The sequence below is a fragment of the Schistocerca americana genome, chromosome 2 (genome assembly GCF_021461395.2).
Source record: "Schistocerca americana isolate TAMUIC-IGC-003095 chromosome 2, iqSchAmer2.1, whole genome shotgun sequence".
NCBI lineage: Eukaryota > Metazoa > Arthropoda > Insecta > Orthoptera > Acrididae > Schistocerca > Schistocerca americana.
Genome location: NC_060120.1, coordinates 460,508,092 through 460,524,623, shown reverse-complemented (window position 1 = coordinate 460,524,623; position 16,532 = coordinate 460,508,092). Strand labels below are relative to the sequence as shown.

The window sequence follows — 16,532 nt, the reverse complement described above, 5'->3', positions numbered from 1 at the left end:
AGCAAAAAGTTTATCATTTATGGAAGGCAGCTAAGATGAAGTTTACCGACAAGAATTTGCTTAGTGATCAGATTAAACAAGAGACTGGAAAGCTACGTAATCATACAGTTCACAGGAATGTATAAAAAATGTTGTCTTTCATCTATCAAAGTAAGTTTAGGTTCAGTGACATTTAATGTATATAATATACCAACAGAAAGGTCAATTTTTTACGGATGCTTGAAAGCGGTTAATACGACTTTCGTGGAACCTTTTTGTCTGTCTGTCTGTCAATACGAATACTACTCAGGGTTGGCAAGTTTAAAATGAAGTGTTCTTAATCCGTGTTAAAAACATTATTTAATACACTTTATCAATAAAACATTGTTTTAATGAAGTGTTTTATCAATGATTAAAACAAATGAAGAAGTTCACTTTTACCCGCCTATGGGGTAAACATCAAGTGGGGGGGAGGCGTGTGGGATCCCATCCCAGCTCACCAGATCTCACCAAAGGGGGTAGGGCGCCCTAAATTTTAAAGAAAACCCCTCACATAATTAATGCTCATCCATTTAGCGGTTCAACTGATTTGCGACAATGCCAGTACTGATTGCTACAGTATGTCATTCGTATTTGGAGATATAATCAAAAATTTCACTTTTTGATTTGGCTGCAATATATTACGGTCCTTATTCTGTCTAGTTTCTGGACACTCATTTTCGTGCCTTTGTCAGCTTTTGGCCTTGCTATGTGTCTAGTGCCGTAGCCGTTTCTTAAGAAGCTTACAGAAATTATTTTTATACCACGTGGGGAAGGATGCGGTTCTCTATCGTCTACAATATTTTTATACAATTTGATCGTCCATTCACTGGAGCCACAGACATTCCATATCTTCGCTGTGCGAATTAAATGATTCTAGACCTGAGAATTTTGTTAACTTCTTACGTAGCTGCCACTGTGTTTCACTGCACAAAGTATTGCCACTTACTTGGATGACACACACACCCAAATTCTTTTTTCTCCGTCATCGTCTTATTCATGTGCCATTTTTTGTCCTCTCAGCACATAGCTTAGTCACAAGAAAAGTCGTAGCATTCCTGAAAAGAGGCGCATCGCTACCAAGCCAGCAGTCTGACGTAAACACATACTTCCTGACCAGAACAAGGAAAACACCGATTCCACGAAGCTACTGTTAACAGTAAAAAACACTAAAGTGGAAATGTTACAGCAAACAGATACTACTTACATTCTAGTGAGAAAACAATTTTCCTAATATACAAACTGTCATTCTAGCAAATATTCAATATTAGAGCCACATTTTATGCCTAAATTTCTCAGGACTTCCAACCTTCTTATCACACCATCATTCAAACATATCACTGCATCTAGTACACCAACTATTAATGTATTTAGCCCTACAAAAACATTCTTGGGTAACCTTTCCCACATGCAATGGTTGAAACTTTCCTTTGTATTCTGAGTGCCCCCATGAGGACATTTACGAAGCGAAACAGGGTCACTCAGGTCTCTAAAAATTGGTTTTATTTCATTCATAACAGACTCAGGAAGAGAATGCATATGATGGTATATTTGACCACTTTCTTTTGCAACCATACCATGAATCTGCTCCTTTATGCTCCTTTAAGGCAAAGTCCTTGAACAGTGTGGTCATCTGTGGACAACATATGAAAGTACGTGGCCCATACAGCTTTTCTCATTGCTGTAACATCATTCAGAGGTGCAGTTCATCTAATGGCCAGTCTATAATAACTCTGAAGAAGGTCTATTTCAGTTGCTGTTAATCTGCCTCGACCAGACAGAGATTTTCCACCAGATAGCAACTTTCCTTTCATTTCTCCTCCTAGCTTCCCCAATCTAGCACCCAACCTCTTTTGCACATGTCCACAACACTCCAGTTTTGTTACCAAGGTATCACCATAAACATCTTTTTGAAATAAAACTGGTTTCTGTAACAGAAATAAAGGGGATATAGCATCATACATGACCATAACTTTAAAATTTGGTATATATATGTAATTTTTCATTTGGAACGCTATAATGTATATATCAGTGTATCAGGAAGTATCAGGAAAGACTATAGAATTTAATAAAGTCATAAAAAAATTTCCATTTTTCTACCACTTATAAGCACCCTGTATCCTTAAACTAGCTTTTATGTATCTCACAGTGTTATGCCAAACTTACAAGGTGTATTTTTTTAAACAAGGTGTAGGTTGCTACGTTTGTTGACTAGGACTCATGATTACAGCAGCTTACCTTTTGGTAATGCAAGTGAACCCATGATATTTAAATGCTATTTAGAGCAGCTGATATACAATACTCTCCAGTGTGCAAATTATATTGATGATATCATAGCGGGTTCAACTCATGGAAGCCATGTGATACCTCCCAATAGTATGTCAGACTTCCTTTTGCTAGGTGTAGTGCAGCAACATGACATGGCATAGACTCAACAAGTCGTTGGAAATGCCCTGCAGAATTATTAAGCCATGCTGCCCCTATCGCTACCCATAATTGCGAAAGTGTTACCGCTGCAGGATTCTGTGCACAAGCTCACTTCTCAATTGTTGTGTTATTGTTGTTGGTTGTTGATGTTGTGGTCTTCATTCCAGGAACAGGTTTGATGCAGCTCCCCTTGCTACTCTACCTTGTGCAACCCTCTTCATCTCTGAGTAACTACTGCAATTTGCATCCTTCTGAATCCGCTTACTGTATTCATCTCTTGGCCTGCCTCCACGATTTTTACCCCACACTCTTCTCTCCAGTACTAAATTGCTAATCCCTTGATACCTCGATTGTGTCCTACCAACCAATCCCTTCTTCTATTTAGGTTGTACCACAAATTTCTCTGCTCGCCAATTTTGTTCAACACCTCCTCATTAGTTACATGATCTACCCATCTAATCTTCAGCATTATTTTGTAGCACCACATTTCAAAAACATCTATTCTCTTCTTGTCTAAACTGTTTATCATCCATGTTTCACTTTCATGCATGGTTACACCCCATACAAATACTTTCAGAAAGGACTTCCTGATATTTAAATCTATATTCGATGCTAGAAATTTCTCTCCTTCAGAAACACTTTTCTTGCCATTGCCGGTCTACATTTTATATCCTCTGTACTTCGACCATCATCAGTTATTTTGCTGCCCAAATAGCAAAACTCATCTACTACTTTGAGTGTCTCATCTCCTAATCTAATTCCATCAGTAGCACCTGATTTCATTTAAATATGTTACATTATCCTTGTTTTGCTTTTGTTGCTGTTTGTCTTATATCCTGTGGTATTGATAGCAACGATGCTATGGAATAGTTTCTCAAGTAGGCACTATGAGAGACACAGATGACAGCGCCCTCTAGCCTGTGCTGTCGAGGTCTACGAGCTCCGCGACTGCTTCAGCCCATTTGATCAGGTGCAGCCAGCCAGAACACTTTGCTTCAGCATTGCACCTACGTACAAAGTTATGTAATCATTTATCACCTTGTTTTTCCACCAGTAAACCACGTTCTTACAGTACCGACTTGTATTACCTTTTTCCGTTCCTATCCACACGCCGCCTCTCAGGCAGGATACAAAATTTATTTAAATTTTTTAACCTACCTGCCCAATTACAGGATCCAATATTCCACTCTCTGATCCATAGAATGTCAGTTTTGTTTCTCTTGGTAATGACAAGCCTCCCGACCAACTGCAAGGTCCATGGTTAAATTATGTCCCATACATGTTCAATGGGATTCATGTTGAGCAATTTTGGCAGCTTAATCATCTGCTTGGCCAGAGATCCAAATGGGGGACTATTTTATCTTCGGAATATTTTACTCTAGAGGATGCGATCATTATTTAACCACACAGTAGAGCTGCATGCCCTCGGGAAAAATTACAGCTGTAGTTTCCCCTTGCTTTCAGCCATTTGGAGTACCGGCACAGTAAGGCCATTTTGGTTAGTGTTACAAGGCCAGATCAGTGGATCATTCAGACAGTAATCTGTAACTGCTGAGAAGGCTGCTGCCCCTCTTCAGGAACCACACGTTTGCCTGGTCTCACAACAGATACTCCTCCATTGTGGTTGCACCTATGATATGGCCAACTGTATTGCTGAGGCACACAAGACTCCCCACCAACAGCAAAGTCCATGGTTCAATTATGTCCCATAAATGCTCAATGGGATTCATGTTTATCAATTTGGGCAGCTAAATCATCTGCTTGAATTGTCCAGTATGTTCTTCAAACCAGTTGCAAACAGTTGTGGCCCAGCAGCATAGCACATTGTCATCATTATAAATTCCATTATTGCTTAGGAATGTGAAGTTCATGAATGTCTGCAAATGGTCTCTGTTGGCTCAGTTGGACCAGAGGACCCAGTCCAGCCCATTCCATGTAAATACAGCCAACATCGTTATGGAGCCACATTGCCTTGTTGACAACTTGAGTCAATGGCCTCATGGTGTCTGTGCCATACTCTAACCATACCATCAGCTATTACCAATAGAAATTGGGACTCATCTGAGCATACCACAGCTTTCCAGTTGTCTAAGGTCTAACTGATATGGTCACAAGCCCAGAAGAGGCACTATAGCAGTGTCATGCTGTTAGCAAAGATACTTATATTGATTAGAAGTAGGTTTACATTACATAATTGTGTACCTGTAATTATGAAGTGTTTATTCTTTGATAGTTAAGGTCATTGATTTATGATAGGAAATTAGAGTTCTGCAATGTATATATGGAAAAAGGTAAATGATTGTTTAAAATAATGAAATTTTATAATATGTGTATACTTTAAGAAAAACAATGTGTATTGGAAGCTGGTTCATGCTTGGGGCACTGTATTGTGAAATGTAAAAGATGTAGGGAGGTCCCTTCACAATGGAAGTGGCATTGCGTGATGTAAAAGGTGGTTTTGGTGGCTGAACTGGGTGGCTCCTTGGTTTGAACGGTACACAGTCAGTGACAAGTCGTTGCACGGTACACATTGTCGGTGCCAAGGGAGGCAATTGGAAACCACTTTGCAAGGAATTTTGCCTCGGATGTGGATTTGGCTGTTGCTTGGTATTCTTGGCAATAAGGAACAGCTCTAATAAATTAAAAATTCATTGCCAAGAAGAAATTCTATAGAGCATTCAAACATCAAGAAGCCGCCATGTCGCTTGCCACCACAACTTTGCCACTGCTCCACTAACTTCATGCATATAGTTATGTATCAGAGCATGGACCAGTTAATTTGTGTGAGTGATTTCAATAATAATTCAAATTCTATAAATCTGTGTTTGGTACCATATCTTCTAGCCTGATCACGAACCTATGCAGCGTCCACTCCTAAGTGTTTATAAAACTGAGTATCCTGTTTCAAATGGACTAGTGATTTATTTATGTTTGTCAAATGTGCAAGGATTAGCAAAAGTTGAAGTTAAAATCACAAAAGTGAAGTTAGTTAGAATTTTGCTAAAGTACTCTCAGTTTAGTGCAAAGTATCATTTTGCAAAAATACAGTGCAAGATTGTATAAATGTTACTGTCTAAAATACCTGCTTCACAGGTGATGGAAAAGGCAAATAAGTAAAACTCATTTGAAACATAATTTAGTGTTGATTACTATCATGAATGATTGTTTTTGAAGTTAATGCAGCTCAGTGTTGAATAATTTGTCTTGAAAAGTAAAATATAAAATATCCTAAGTGAATTTAAGAAGTGACTTTGTTTGAATTAATTTTTGCTACTGAAATGATCATAGAGCTTGAATAGTGATACTATATCAGTTTATGCCCCCCCCCCCCCAATATTCTTCTCATATTAGAAAGATAAATGGAATATTATTGCTATTAAGGAAATCTTATACATTTCTTTAAATGGGAATGTTAACAGTGTAATTGTGATACTCTTTGTTTTTTTTATTAGTGATTGTTACTTGTCAGTTAAGTCAGAGGCCCCATGCCTAAATCTAGTTCTGCACTTCTTGCAGTAACATTTCAGTACTGATTCAAGTAATGATCTTGAGTATAGCTGTTATTAGTATGGGTTTGGAGCATTTTTGCTTTCTATGATTACTGATTTTTGCATATTGGTAACTAATGCTACCCACAGCTCAGAGTGCCCTGTGCCAGTTTGTATCCTGTGTGCTATTCAAAGGGAAATATTAATGAAAGTAACTTCAACAACTAATATTCAATTTTCTTAAACATATATTTCCGAATTATTGTGCCTAATTGGGCTGGTGTCCGTTCATTTTTTCATTCTTATATGAATTTTACTACTTTCATGAACCCCAAAGTTAAAGTCTGTTTAGTTTTCTGTTAACTGCAATATATTCAATATTACAGTCTGACACCTTCATCCATTAGACCCACACATGGTCAAAATTCAAAATTATAAATCCTCTTAGAAGGTAACATTAGCTCCTGCCACGACAGGTTAGTGTTATACGTGGCTTTCCCCATGACAGGACTTAAGGTGAGGTTGTTAGGGAAGAGTGATGTGTAACAAGATAGTGTTATAGGTCGTTTGCTGCCATAGCCCATTAACAGCAGCTTTCACCACATTGTCCTAACGTGTCTGTGGTCATGAAAGAACAGAGTGAAGTTTCTCAATCTTAAGAGCAACATGCTATTTACAAGGAACTCATTGATCCTGTCGTAAATCTGATGCAATATTTCATATTTTTCTCATGTGGCAACATCATGGATCTTTATCGAACACTGACCAAAAGCCAAGGCCTCTATGGATTAATGAATGTGCAAAGTGACCTGGATTTCACCCAGTCAGCAATTGTGGAAAGGGTATAATACACGACCATAAGACATCTTCCATATCCCACAGTTGGTTGGTGTTAGTTATATACACCTATAGTCGTGTACATCAACTCAGCGACAGTTCTTCAACATGGAAACGTTTGCTTAATCAGTGAAGCTGACCCCGGGGGTCACAGGGTGACTTTGGTGCAGGATTGTGAGTAGCAGATGATTATGGCATTGATGCTGGACAGTGGTGGCCCAGAGAAACAGGGCCATTGAAATAAGAGCTTTATTTTAGTCAGACATTTGCATTTTGCTAATGTGGGGTAGCGACCACGCCCCTCTCCACACACGTCGGTGGTCATGTGGCTAGCAAGATGACAGCTATTGTCTGGGTGGCTGACTGTGACACTCACTCCTACCATTGCTGACACCACTGCCTAGTATGTGGCACATGGCCTGAATAAGTGAATTGTGCCACAAGCACATGGTATCAAAGGTGCTTGGCAACAGTCATAGTTCTTGCATCAGTATCCAGCTCCTCGGTAGATGGTGGGCAGGAGTCAGCCTCGCTGAGGGAATGGGTCTGTGACAGACCTGGTGCACTGTGGCACCAAGTCCAGAAGGTGTACTTAACATGGGGTGAACTTGTGGCTGCTGTTGACAACTCCATGTCATCCCCTCACCCAGTGTAGCATTCAACTCCCTTATAATATTACTGGGCTGTGAATGAATCTGACCCAAAATGACAACTATATGTACTGGATAGCAGTTGACCTTTTATGCAGTGTGCTGTTTCCAGACACATTCTTGACAACACCGTGAAGCTCACTGGTGGAAAAATCCCATTGCCTATACAGCAAGATTCATATATCACCGCTGTGTTGCCAGGTTTTGCAGAACCCCCATCTCACAGTTGATAAACAGCCCTGTTACAATAATTAAAACACCAACACCATACACTAACCAGCTGCCACAGCTCTTGCAATGCTTTTCCACCACACTCCCATATATTTGCCCCCAAAATAGTAATGGCCTTACAACAGTGTGTTGATCACGATTTATGCACCCAGTGCAGTGTCGTGATTCTATATTTCGTATTTCATGGATTGAACAATCATTCATACTGATGATCATCATTGTTAATTTAAACTGAAGGGTTAAAGGGGCACTTTCTACCAATTTATATGTCCCTTCCCCCTTTTATCTTCTTACCCTCTTTCTGTATCCCTGGGGCTATCCTTCATTTTTCCTTTTGCTGAAGAAAGGTCATTCACTGAACCCTTCCAGCAGTACCAGTTCAATATCTCATCCTCCCAGCCATTATTACCGAGGCACTGCACTTCCCTTCTTACAGCACTTGACTAGTGCCCTCTCTGAAGCTCTGTAGCTGGGGTGGAAATTTTCTTTTCATACATAACCAGTAGTCTTATCATTTTATATTGTGTTTACCTTGTGGTCAGATCCTTCTCATGTTTAAGACCCAGTGACCCATGAAATTAGACTATATTTATTGATTCTTGTACATTTTCTATTAACTGCCAACAGAAAATTGTCAAGTAAGATAATACATACTTATTTTATTTGTAAGACTTCATCTTTTTGTTCTGAACCTAAGCTCCCCTTACCTTATGATACATGATGGACTTTTCATTTTTCATTACAAGTTAACTTCCTTTATCCCATGAGCTAATTATGCAATATTTTATAGTAACAGGAAGTGATGTATTCAATGTAAGCTCAACCCCCTTACACTGGATTTATATGTGCATAAGATGCACTGTCATAGCTCCTGTAGTAATACCATTTCAAATTAAGTATGGTTACAGGACTTACATGAGTTTCAAGGTTCTGTACAATTCTCCAGAAGCACTGGAAAAGTTATATATGGTTAAGAAAAAGCTTTGATGTTTACATGTTGCTGTGTGACTGGTGTTGTTGAGTTGCATTTCATGTACAATCTGTCATCCAAATGTGTGTTTGTGAACGCTTTGCCTTATAAATAACTTGCACTCACTGTTCCTGAAGTTGATCACTTTTGTGGACCAGCTAGGCAGCACCACTAGACCATAATGTGTGTTTTATTCACCTTCTGCAGTGGGGTGGGTCCAGAAAGAGAGCTCTGATCCATTCAAGCTACTAAATGATAAACAGCTTTGCTGTAAATCTTCTTTATTTTAAACACAATGTTTTATATGAACAACTCCAATTACAACTATGGGTGAAGAGATCGCTCTACTTCGTAGCTCATAACAAATTACAACACATATTCATGTACTCCTTTTACCTTATAGGACAGCACATAAATGAATAACAATTTTTCAATGGTTTTTTGGCAATGACATTATCAGCAGTGTTTTTGATCCTTGGCTTTCAAGGCACCACCAAGCCACAATGCTGAAACATAAGCAGATCTCCACAACAGGTGGTCAGGTGGAGAAGCACATTCGCCGCCATGATTTGTCAGTATGCTGAGATGACTCCCTTTGTGTATTCCATAAACTGACTTGTTCAGCATCATTTCAATAGAGATGTCAAAGATGTTTTATGGAAAGGCTAGCAGACATACAAACTAGATAACTTAAAACATCTGAAAAACTGAAAAATATGAACTACATGGTGTTGTTGTTGTTGTTTTGTTGTGGTCTCCACTCTGAGGACTGGTTTGATGCAGCTCTCCGTGCTACTCTATCTAGTGCGAGTCCCTTTGTGTCCGAATAACTACTGAACCTACATCTTTCTGGATCTGTTTACTGAATTCTTCTCTCAGCCTCCCTCTATGAGTTTTACCACCCACACTTCCCTCCAATACAAAACTGGTGATCCCTTGATGTCTCAGAAAGTGTCCTATCAATCCATTCCTTTTTCTGGTCAGGTTGCACCACCACCAATGTTATTCAGTACCTCCTCATTAGGTATGTGATCGACCCATCTAATCTTCAGCATTCTTCTGTAGCACCACATTTTGAAATCTGCTTTTGTCTAAACAGTTTCTTGTCCACGTTTTACTTCCATACATGGCTACACTCCAGACAAATACCTCTAGAAAAGACTTCCTAACACCTAAATCTCTATTTGATGTTAACAAATTTCTCCTCTTCAGAAATGCTTTTCTTGCCATTGCCAATCTACATTTTATATCCTCTCCACTTTGGCCATCATGAGTTGTTTTGCTGTCCAAATAGCAAAACTAATCTACTACTTTCAGAGTCTTGTTTCCTAATCTAATTCCCTTAGTGTCACCTGATTTAATTTGACTACATTCCATTACCTTTGTTTTACTTTTGTTAATGTTCATCTTATATCTTCTCTTCAAGACACTGCCCATTCTGTTCACTGCTCTTCCAAGTCCTTTGCTGTCTCTGTCAGAATCACAATATTATCGGCAAACCTCAAAGTTTTTATTTCTTTTCACTGGACTTAAATTCCAACTCCGAATTTTTCTTTGGTTTCCTTTACAGCTTTTTCAATATACATGTTGAATAACATCAGGGATAGGCTACAACACTGTCTGACTCCCATCTCAACAACTGCTTCGATTTCATACCCCTCGACTACATGCTTACACAGTAAAAACAATAAAACAGATATCCACAGATGATAATTATGTGTGAAGAGATACCTGCTTACTCAAATCAAATCAAATCCTTGTTGGCACATAGCATGCTTCATGAAACCAAAGATTGTGACATCTATGACCTGTCAATTCTAAGAATATACAGGGTGATTATAATTAAACTTTGAAACTGCCGTATAAATAACAACACTGATGAGAATGACATCAAATTAGAACGGAATATTATCAGAGAAGGAGGAAAACATATCACAGAAGAAAAAAAAGTAGTGTGAAAATTGATCAAAAGATGGCACTGTATGTGTCAGAATATGTAAATGAAAACACCTGTCATGCACACGACCCATTGAAACTGGTATAAATATGCCACGTACACTGCTTTTCTGCCTTTCATGTCCGCAATGTTCATCATGACTGTCTCAATGCAGGATCATGCTGTGCTTGTAAATCTATATTACAAGAATGATGACTGTGCACATGTTGCTCTGCAGAAGTTCTGGACACTGAAGTGTTTGAGAAAAGGCGTTGATCCAATGACTGCCATGGGTCTGGAGAAAATTATTTGGAAATTGGTGAAGATGGGCTCTTTTGGTGTGCAGCCTGGTAGAGGGAGGAAATGAATTGATTCATCATAAGTGAAAGCAGTGGCCACAGCAATGCAGGAGAAGACGAGTGGTGGTGTGCAAATGTGTAGTGCACTGAGAATTGCCTGAAATTGGACATACCTGTGAGCACGGTGCATAAAATCTTATGAAACACCCTTCTTTGCTATCCGTTCAGAGTTACTCATGTGCATGAGTTGCTTCCTGTTGACATGCACGTGAGAGAGATCTCTGCTTTAGAATTTCTTGTTCGCATGGAAGTGGACAATGATTGGCCATGGAAGATTTTATGGACAGATGAAGCCCACTTCCATCTGATAGGATATGTCAATACACAGAATTGTCAAAAATGGGCAACGGAAAATCAACAAGCAAATCAACCAGTACCACTTCATCCTGAAAAGGTCACTGTCTGGTGCGGGTTTACGGCATCGGTTATCATAGGGTCACATTTTTTCGAAGAGACAGGTGCTTCTGGTCCTGAACCGTCACTGGTAAGTGCTACGAGTGTCTTTTGCGCAACCCTGTCATTACAGCTCTCCAACAGCATGGGTGTGTGGATGGGAACATTTTTATACAAGATGGCACACCTCCGCACATTGCAAATCCAGTTAAGCAGCTACTGAAGCACCATTTTGGAAATGCTAGAATTATCAGCCACCTTTTCCCTACAGCCTGGGCATCCCAAACACCTGTGTGACTTCTGACGGTGGGGCTATCTGAAAGATGTTGTGGCCAGTGTTCCAATTGCAAACTTAGCTGCATTGAAGGCACGCATTGCGCAGCACATTCTGAATGTGATCCCAGAAACACTTCAATCAGTTGTGGAACATGCTGTTTTTCGATTTCAACTTGTTGCAGAAAACTGTGGACAACATATTGAACATGTTTTGCCCCAGTCACATGGAAATTAGTAATCCAATTTGATTCTGATTGATGCATTTTTATGCAGTTTTTGGCCTCAGGACAATTAAAAGCCAATGTGATTGATGCTTTTTATGCAGTTTTTGGCGTCAGGACAGTTAAAAACTGATGTGATTGGTGCTTTTGACGGTTTTTGGACTCAGAACAATTAAAAAATGACTTTTCCCATCTGATGTGATATGACCTTGCCAAGATGAATCGAGTTAATAACTAACAGTATCACACCTGTACACCCATGCACACTGAGTAATACAGTTAGTTTAACATCAATTATACATCTTAGGCATTGTTGTATGATTTATTTGTGATCTGTAGCCGACCACTATTAAACTATGATGCTTACAGTGCCATCTATTGGTAAATCTTGTAACTATTTATGTTTCTTCTGTCATACGTCTCCCCACTTCTCCAATAATACTCCATTGCAATTTGCATTATTCTGACCAGTCGTGTTATTTCTACAGCAGTCTGAAAGTTTAACTTTAGTTATAATCACCCTGTGTACATATTAATAAAATTAATCTAATATTATAATACATATGGTATCATTTCTTCACCCATGTGCTATTTTACATGGTTATCATCAAAGAAATCTTCCTACAGTATAACAGCATTTACTTATCAGCTATTTCTAGGCTTCTTCAGCACTTTTAGATTTGAGTCACTCCTCCACTTCCTCATTTTATGTATAAAATTTCATGTCCTCGTAATGAGGAATTTTATCATATATTTTTAGTTTGTGGCTTGGTACATGTAAATTGCTCTATGTCTACTCTCATATTGATGCAAGGAGCAAATTCCCTCAAAAAGTTGTGGGTTTCTCTTGTGAAATTAGAGTTTCATATATATAACCTCCAAATTGCGGGCTCCTTTCAATAGCAGACATTTTAAAATTACACTGCAAAATATCACTATCGCTTATGGTTAAATTCTTCTGAGAACCAGACATTCTCAATAGCGCTTGCCAACCACTGCTTCCCCCAAACAACAATTAAGATGTACTAAGACTGGACATCGTGAAAGAAAAGGATGGTTGTAAATTAAATGGCAACAGTCGTTACCATGTATTTCAACATTATGTAAGTTAAAGAGCAAGCTGTCTTCAAGCAAGAGAGCTTACATATGTAATGATAGGATCTCTCAAAAATGGAAATGGTTAATCTGAATGGACAGGCCGATATCATCACTGTTTATGAAAAGGAAAAGCTTAGTGCCAGAGATATGGCCATGAGGTCTACTGTTGAAAACCACAGATCAGTGAAATTTTAAGAAAAAACAAGGACATTCTGAAATCGTGGACCGCAAATCAAAACTCTACTGATAAACATGCTTTTACCAGCACATCAGGCTTAGAAGTTGACAGTTTGACTTTTGGATGGTTTGCTATGCTCGCAGTAATAACTTGCTAGTTAGTTGATCTGTGATACATGAGAAAGTACTTGCAGTGACCAAGGAGATAGGACTTAATGATTTTAAATCATCTGTAAGGTTGGTTTGACAAACTGAGGCATAGATACAACATCTCCTTTCTAACGGTGAGTGGTAAGTCCAGTGCAGCAGACAAAAAACCTTATGTCAGACTGGCGAAAAAGTGTAACAGAAAATTTTGAGGGCTATGAAGAATGAAACATTTTAACTTTCTTCAGAAGTCTTTCCAGTGAAACAATGGTCTTGAAATGTGAAAACTGTTCAGGAGGCAAAATTTGAAAAGAATGACTCAATGTCCTACTGTGTGTCCTACTATGTGTTAATATGAAAGGTGAATTTCAAAAGCTTTTAATTATGGGTAAGGCTGCAATGCCTACATGTAATAAGGCTACTGACTTGAGTAAAGTAACATAGAATAGTGTGCTAATAAATGATCTTGGATGATGAGGGCAATAATGATTGAATGGTTGCTGGCATTTCATAGCATAATGGAAAGACAAAGGAGGAAATGATTTTGTTTATGGATAATGCTATTTCCCATTTTGATGGTACACTAAAAAATTTGAAAATAGTCTTTTTGCCACCAGATTCAGCTTCACATTGCCAGCCACTGGACAAGGGGATTATTCAAAATGTCCAATTCTTTTACAGGCAAAAAATGTTGAGACATATTTAGTCTTGAATGGGCAATGTTGAATCTGGATACAAACTCAGAAAATCTCTCAGTGTACTGGATGCAATTCTGTGGATTTCTTTAACTTTAAAACAAGTAAAATCCAGTAATCAGTAACTGTTTCAAGAAGGCAGGGTTCATTTTTTAATAACTGCGCTTCAGCAATTGATGATGGTGCTGAAGAAAATGGCTTCAAGGGATGTGAGCATGAGGGTTCATTTTTTAATAACTGCGCTTCAGCAATTGATGATGGTGCCGAAGAAAATGGCTTCAAGGGATGTGAGCATGAGGGTTCATTTTTTAATAACTGCGCTTCAGCAATTGATCATGGTGCCGAAGAAAATGGCTTCAAGGGATGTGAGCATGAACTTCAGACTTTAGTAGAGAAATTTAGTGGATCTGAGGGATATGTCAATATCAGTGATGCACTGTTCACAGAAAGTGCATCAACTAGCATAACTGAAGTCGAACAAGAGCTTCAGCAAGAAGGGCATCAAGAATAGACAACAGGATGAAGATGGAGATGGCATAACTGAACTGGACTTACTTAACATTCAAGTAAGCAGGCAGTTGCAAGGTAAGAAAAGTGAAACACTACTTTTAAGCAAAAAGGAATGAAGAGGGACTCAGCAGTTTAACATTAGAAGCTCAAACACATATTGACAAGACAAGTATAAATGACTTGGAAAAAAATACATGATTATTTCAAATGAAACTTGCAGAATGAAAGAAAATTTAATACTGTTTTATATTGGTGCATGGGGATTTGTTACTGTAGTACTGTACTTAAATTTCCATTACTTTACTTTTACAGTTTACAGTGGTATAATACTTTTCTATCTACAGTACTTTGTATGTACTGCATTGTGTAGTTATTATATTTTTATCTGTGTTTGAATTGTGGACACTTCTTAAAAGCAATAGATGTCTGTTATTCAGAAGTTTTACTGTTCATGCCTGGAGTAGACATTAGATCTAGCTTTTCAAATAAAGGTTTGCAATGTTGTTTCTCTTTAGTTCCCATCTTGGCCCAGATGACCTTTTTGTGTAATCTAAAAGCTTTATGTAGATTAGCTTTCTCAGACCCCCAAAAATTATAGTATACATAACAATTAAAACAAAATATGCATAACACATAGATGTTATACAGTTAAATTAGTGATATTATATAAGACTCCCATTATCAAGACATCTACTAACTTATGTGACCACTTTATTTCTTGCCTGAGATGTGCTGCAACCTTTTGTGAAACCATACTGATTGCATCACATACTGCTGTGGGATGAAATGCATTTTTCATTCTTAATGTCTCTGTAACAATAAGTAGGCTTATAGTTTCCCATTTCATATTGTTTGCATTTTTTATGAACAGGTTGATCTTTAGCATATTCCAGCCAATCTGGAAAACACCCTTATCAAAAGACTGGTTGATTACGAGGGATAATGGATGTGCAATACTACGACAGACTGTTTTTATTATTCTACTGGGAACCTCATCTCAGCCCAGTGATTTTAAATTTTTTTGGGACACAACATTGTAGTTCGAAACACGGAAAAACTTAAACCTGTGCAATTTCTCTCTGTCATACTAGGAATTTTACTCTGTGGTGAGTAGCCATCAATGTTATTACAGTTTCTGAAGAAGTCATTGAAGGTTTCACAATTGACGCTGGGATCCACAACAGCACCAACATTTATCACTAGTTTAGAGGGGCATTTTCTCACCATTGCACTGTCTACTTCACTTCTTATAATAGACAAAACTGCTTTTGATTTTTTTCCCATTTGAAATGAATCTGGTTTTTAAGTGCATTTTGTTAGTTTAACTACTTTGTGAAATGTTTATTTTTTTGTAATGGTCACATAAGGGCTAAGTATAGCTGAAAAAATAATCATGAGAAAATGTAATGACATGCACTGGATATGAATGGACAGTAATGTTCAAATGAAAAAGAAAGCTTTTTAGTTTACATATAAAAGGACAGATACTTTATATAAACTGCTGCAAACTAGTTATATATAACTGACTGGTACATGACAGTTCATAAATTCTCTGAACTGAGTGTTGTAGTTGTAATAAATATTTAGAAATAAAGCCCTTAGATGTCAAATTATTGGGAAATTTTGGACATTACTTTCATATATTTTTATCTTGTTACATATTAATGTGACGCTTTCATTTTTGTCTTCTCTATTAATTTACTATTAAAAATTGTGTTAATGTACCTGCCAACAGTGTGTTAGTAGGACGCTGTGGTGGAAATGAACAGCTATAATTACAGTTTGCAGACTGCCTTAAACTGTAAGACACATGCCATTAACACAGAAGCGATTAATACTGTCTTGATTATTAATCAGATGAGATATTGTATTACTGTTCAGGCTATCTGCAGTTAGTATAACAGACCTATATAACAATAAATTGTTCCACTATAGGACTCACTGTCACATCATTTTACAATGTCATGCATTTTGCACACAACTACATACAATGTATGACAATATGAGACAGCTGTTCAGAGTATCAACTATATGATAAAAATAGATGCAGAGAAGAATCCTTATGTATGAAAACAATTTCAGAAAAAAGCTATTGTTTT

At 37.9% G+C, this 16,532-nt stretch overlaps 1 protein-coding gene across 1 annotated transcript in view; it reads left to right on the top strand.

Annotated features, from left to right (window-relative positions):
• Positions 1-14,434, top strand: part of LOC124594095 — a 50,068-nt gene extending 35,634 nt beyond the window's left edge. Inside the window, exon 4 of the mRNA XM_047132446.1 lies at positions 14,094-14,434. Coding sequence (XP_046988402.1) covers positions 14,094-14,434 — 341 coding nt within the window. The remainder of the gene's footprint in view (positions 1-14,093) is intronic.
• The last annotated feature ends 2,098 nt before the right edge of the window (positions 14,435-16,532 follow it).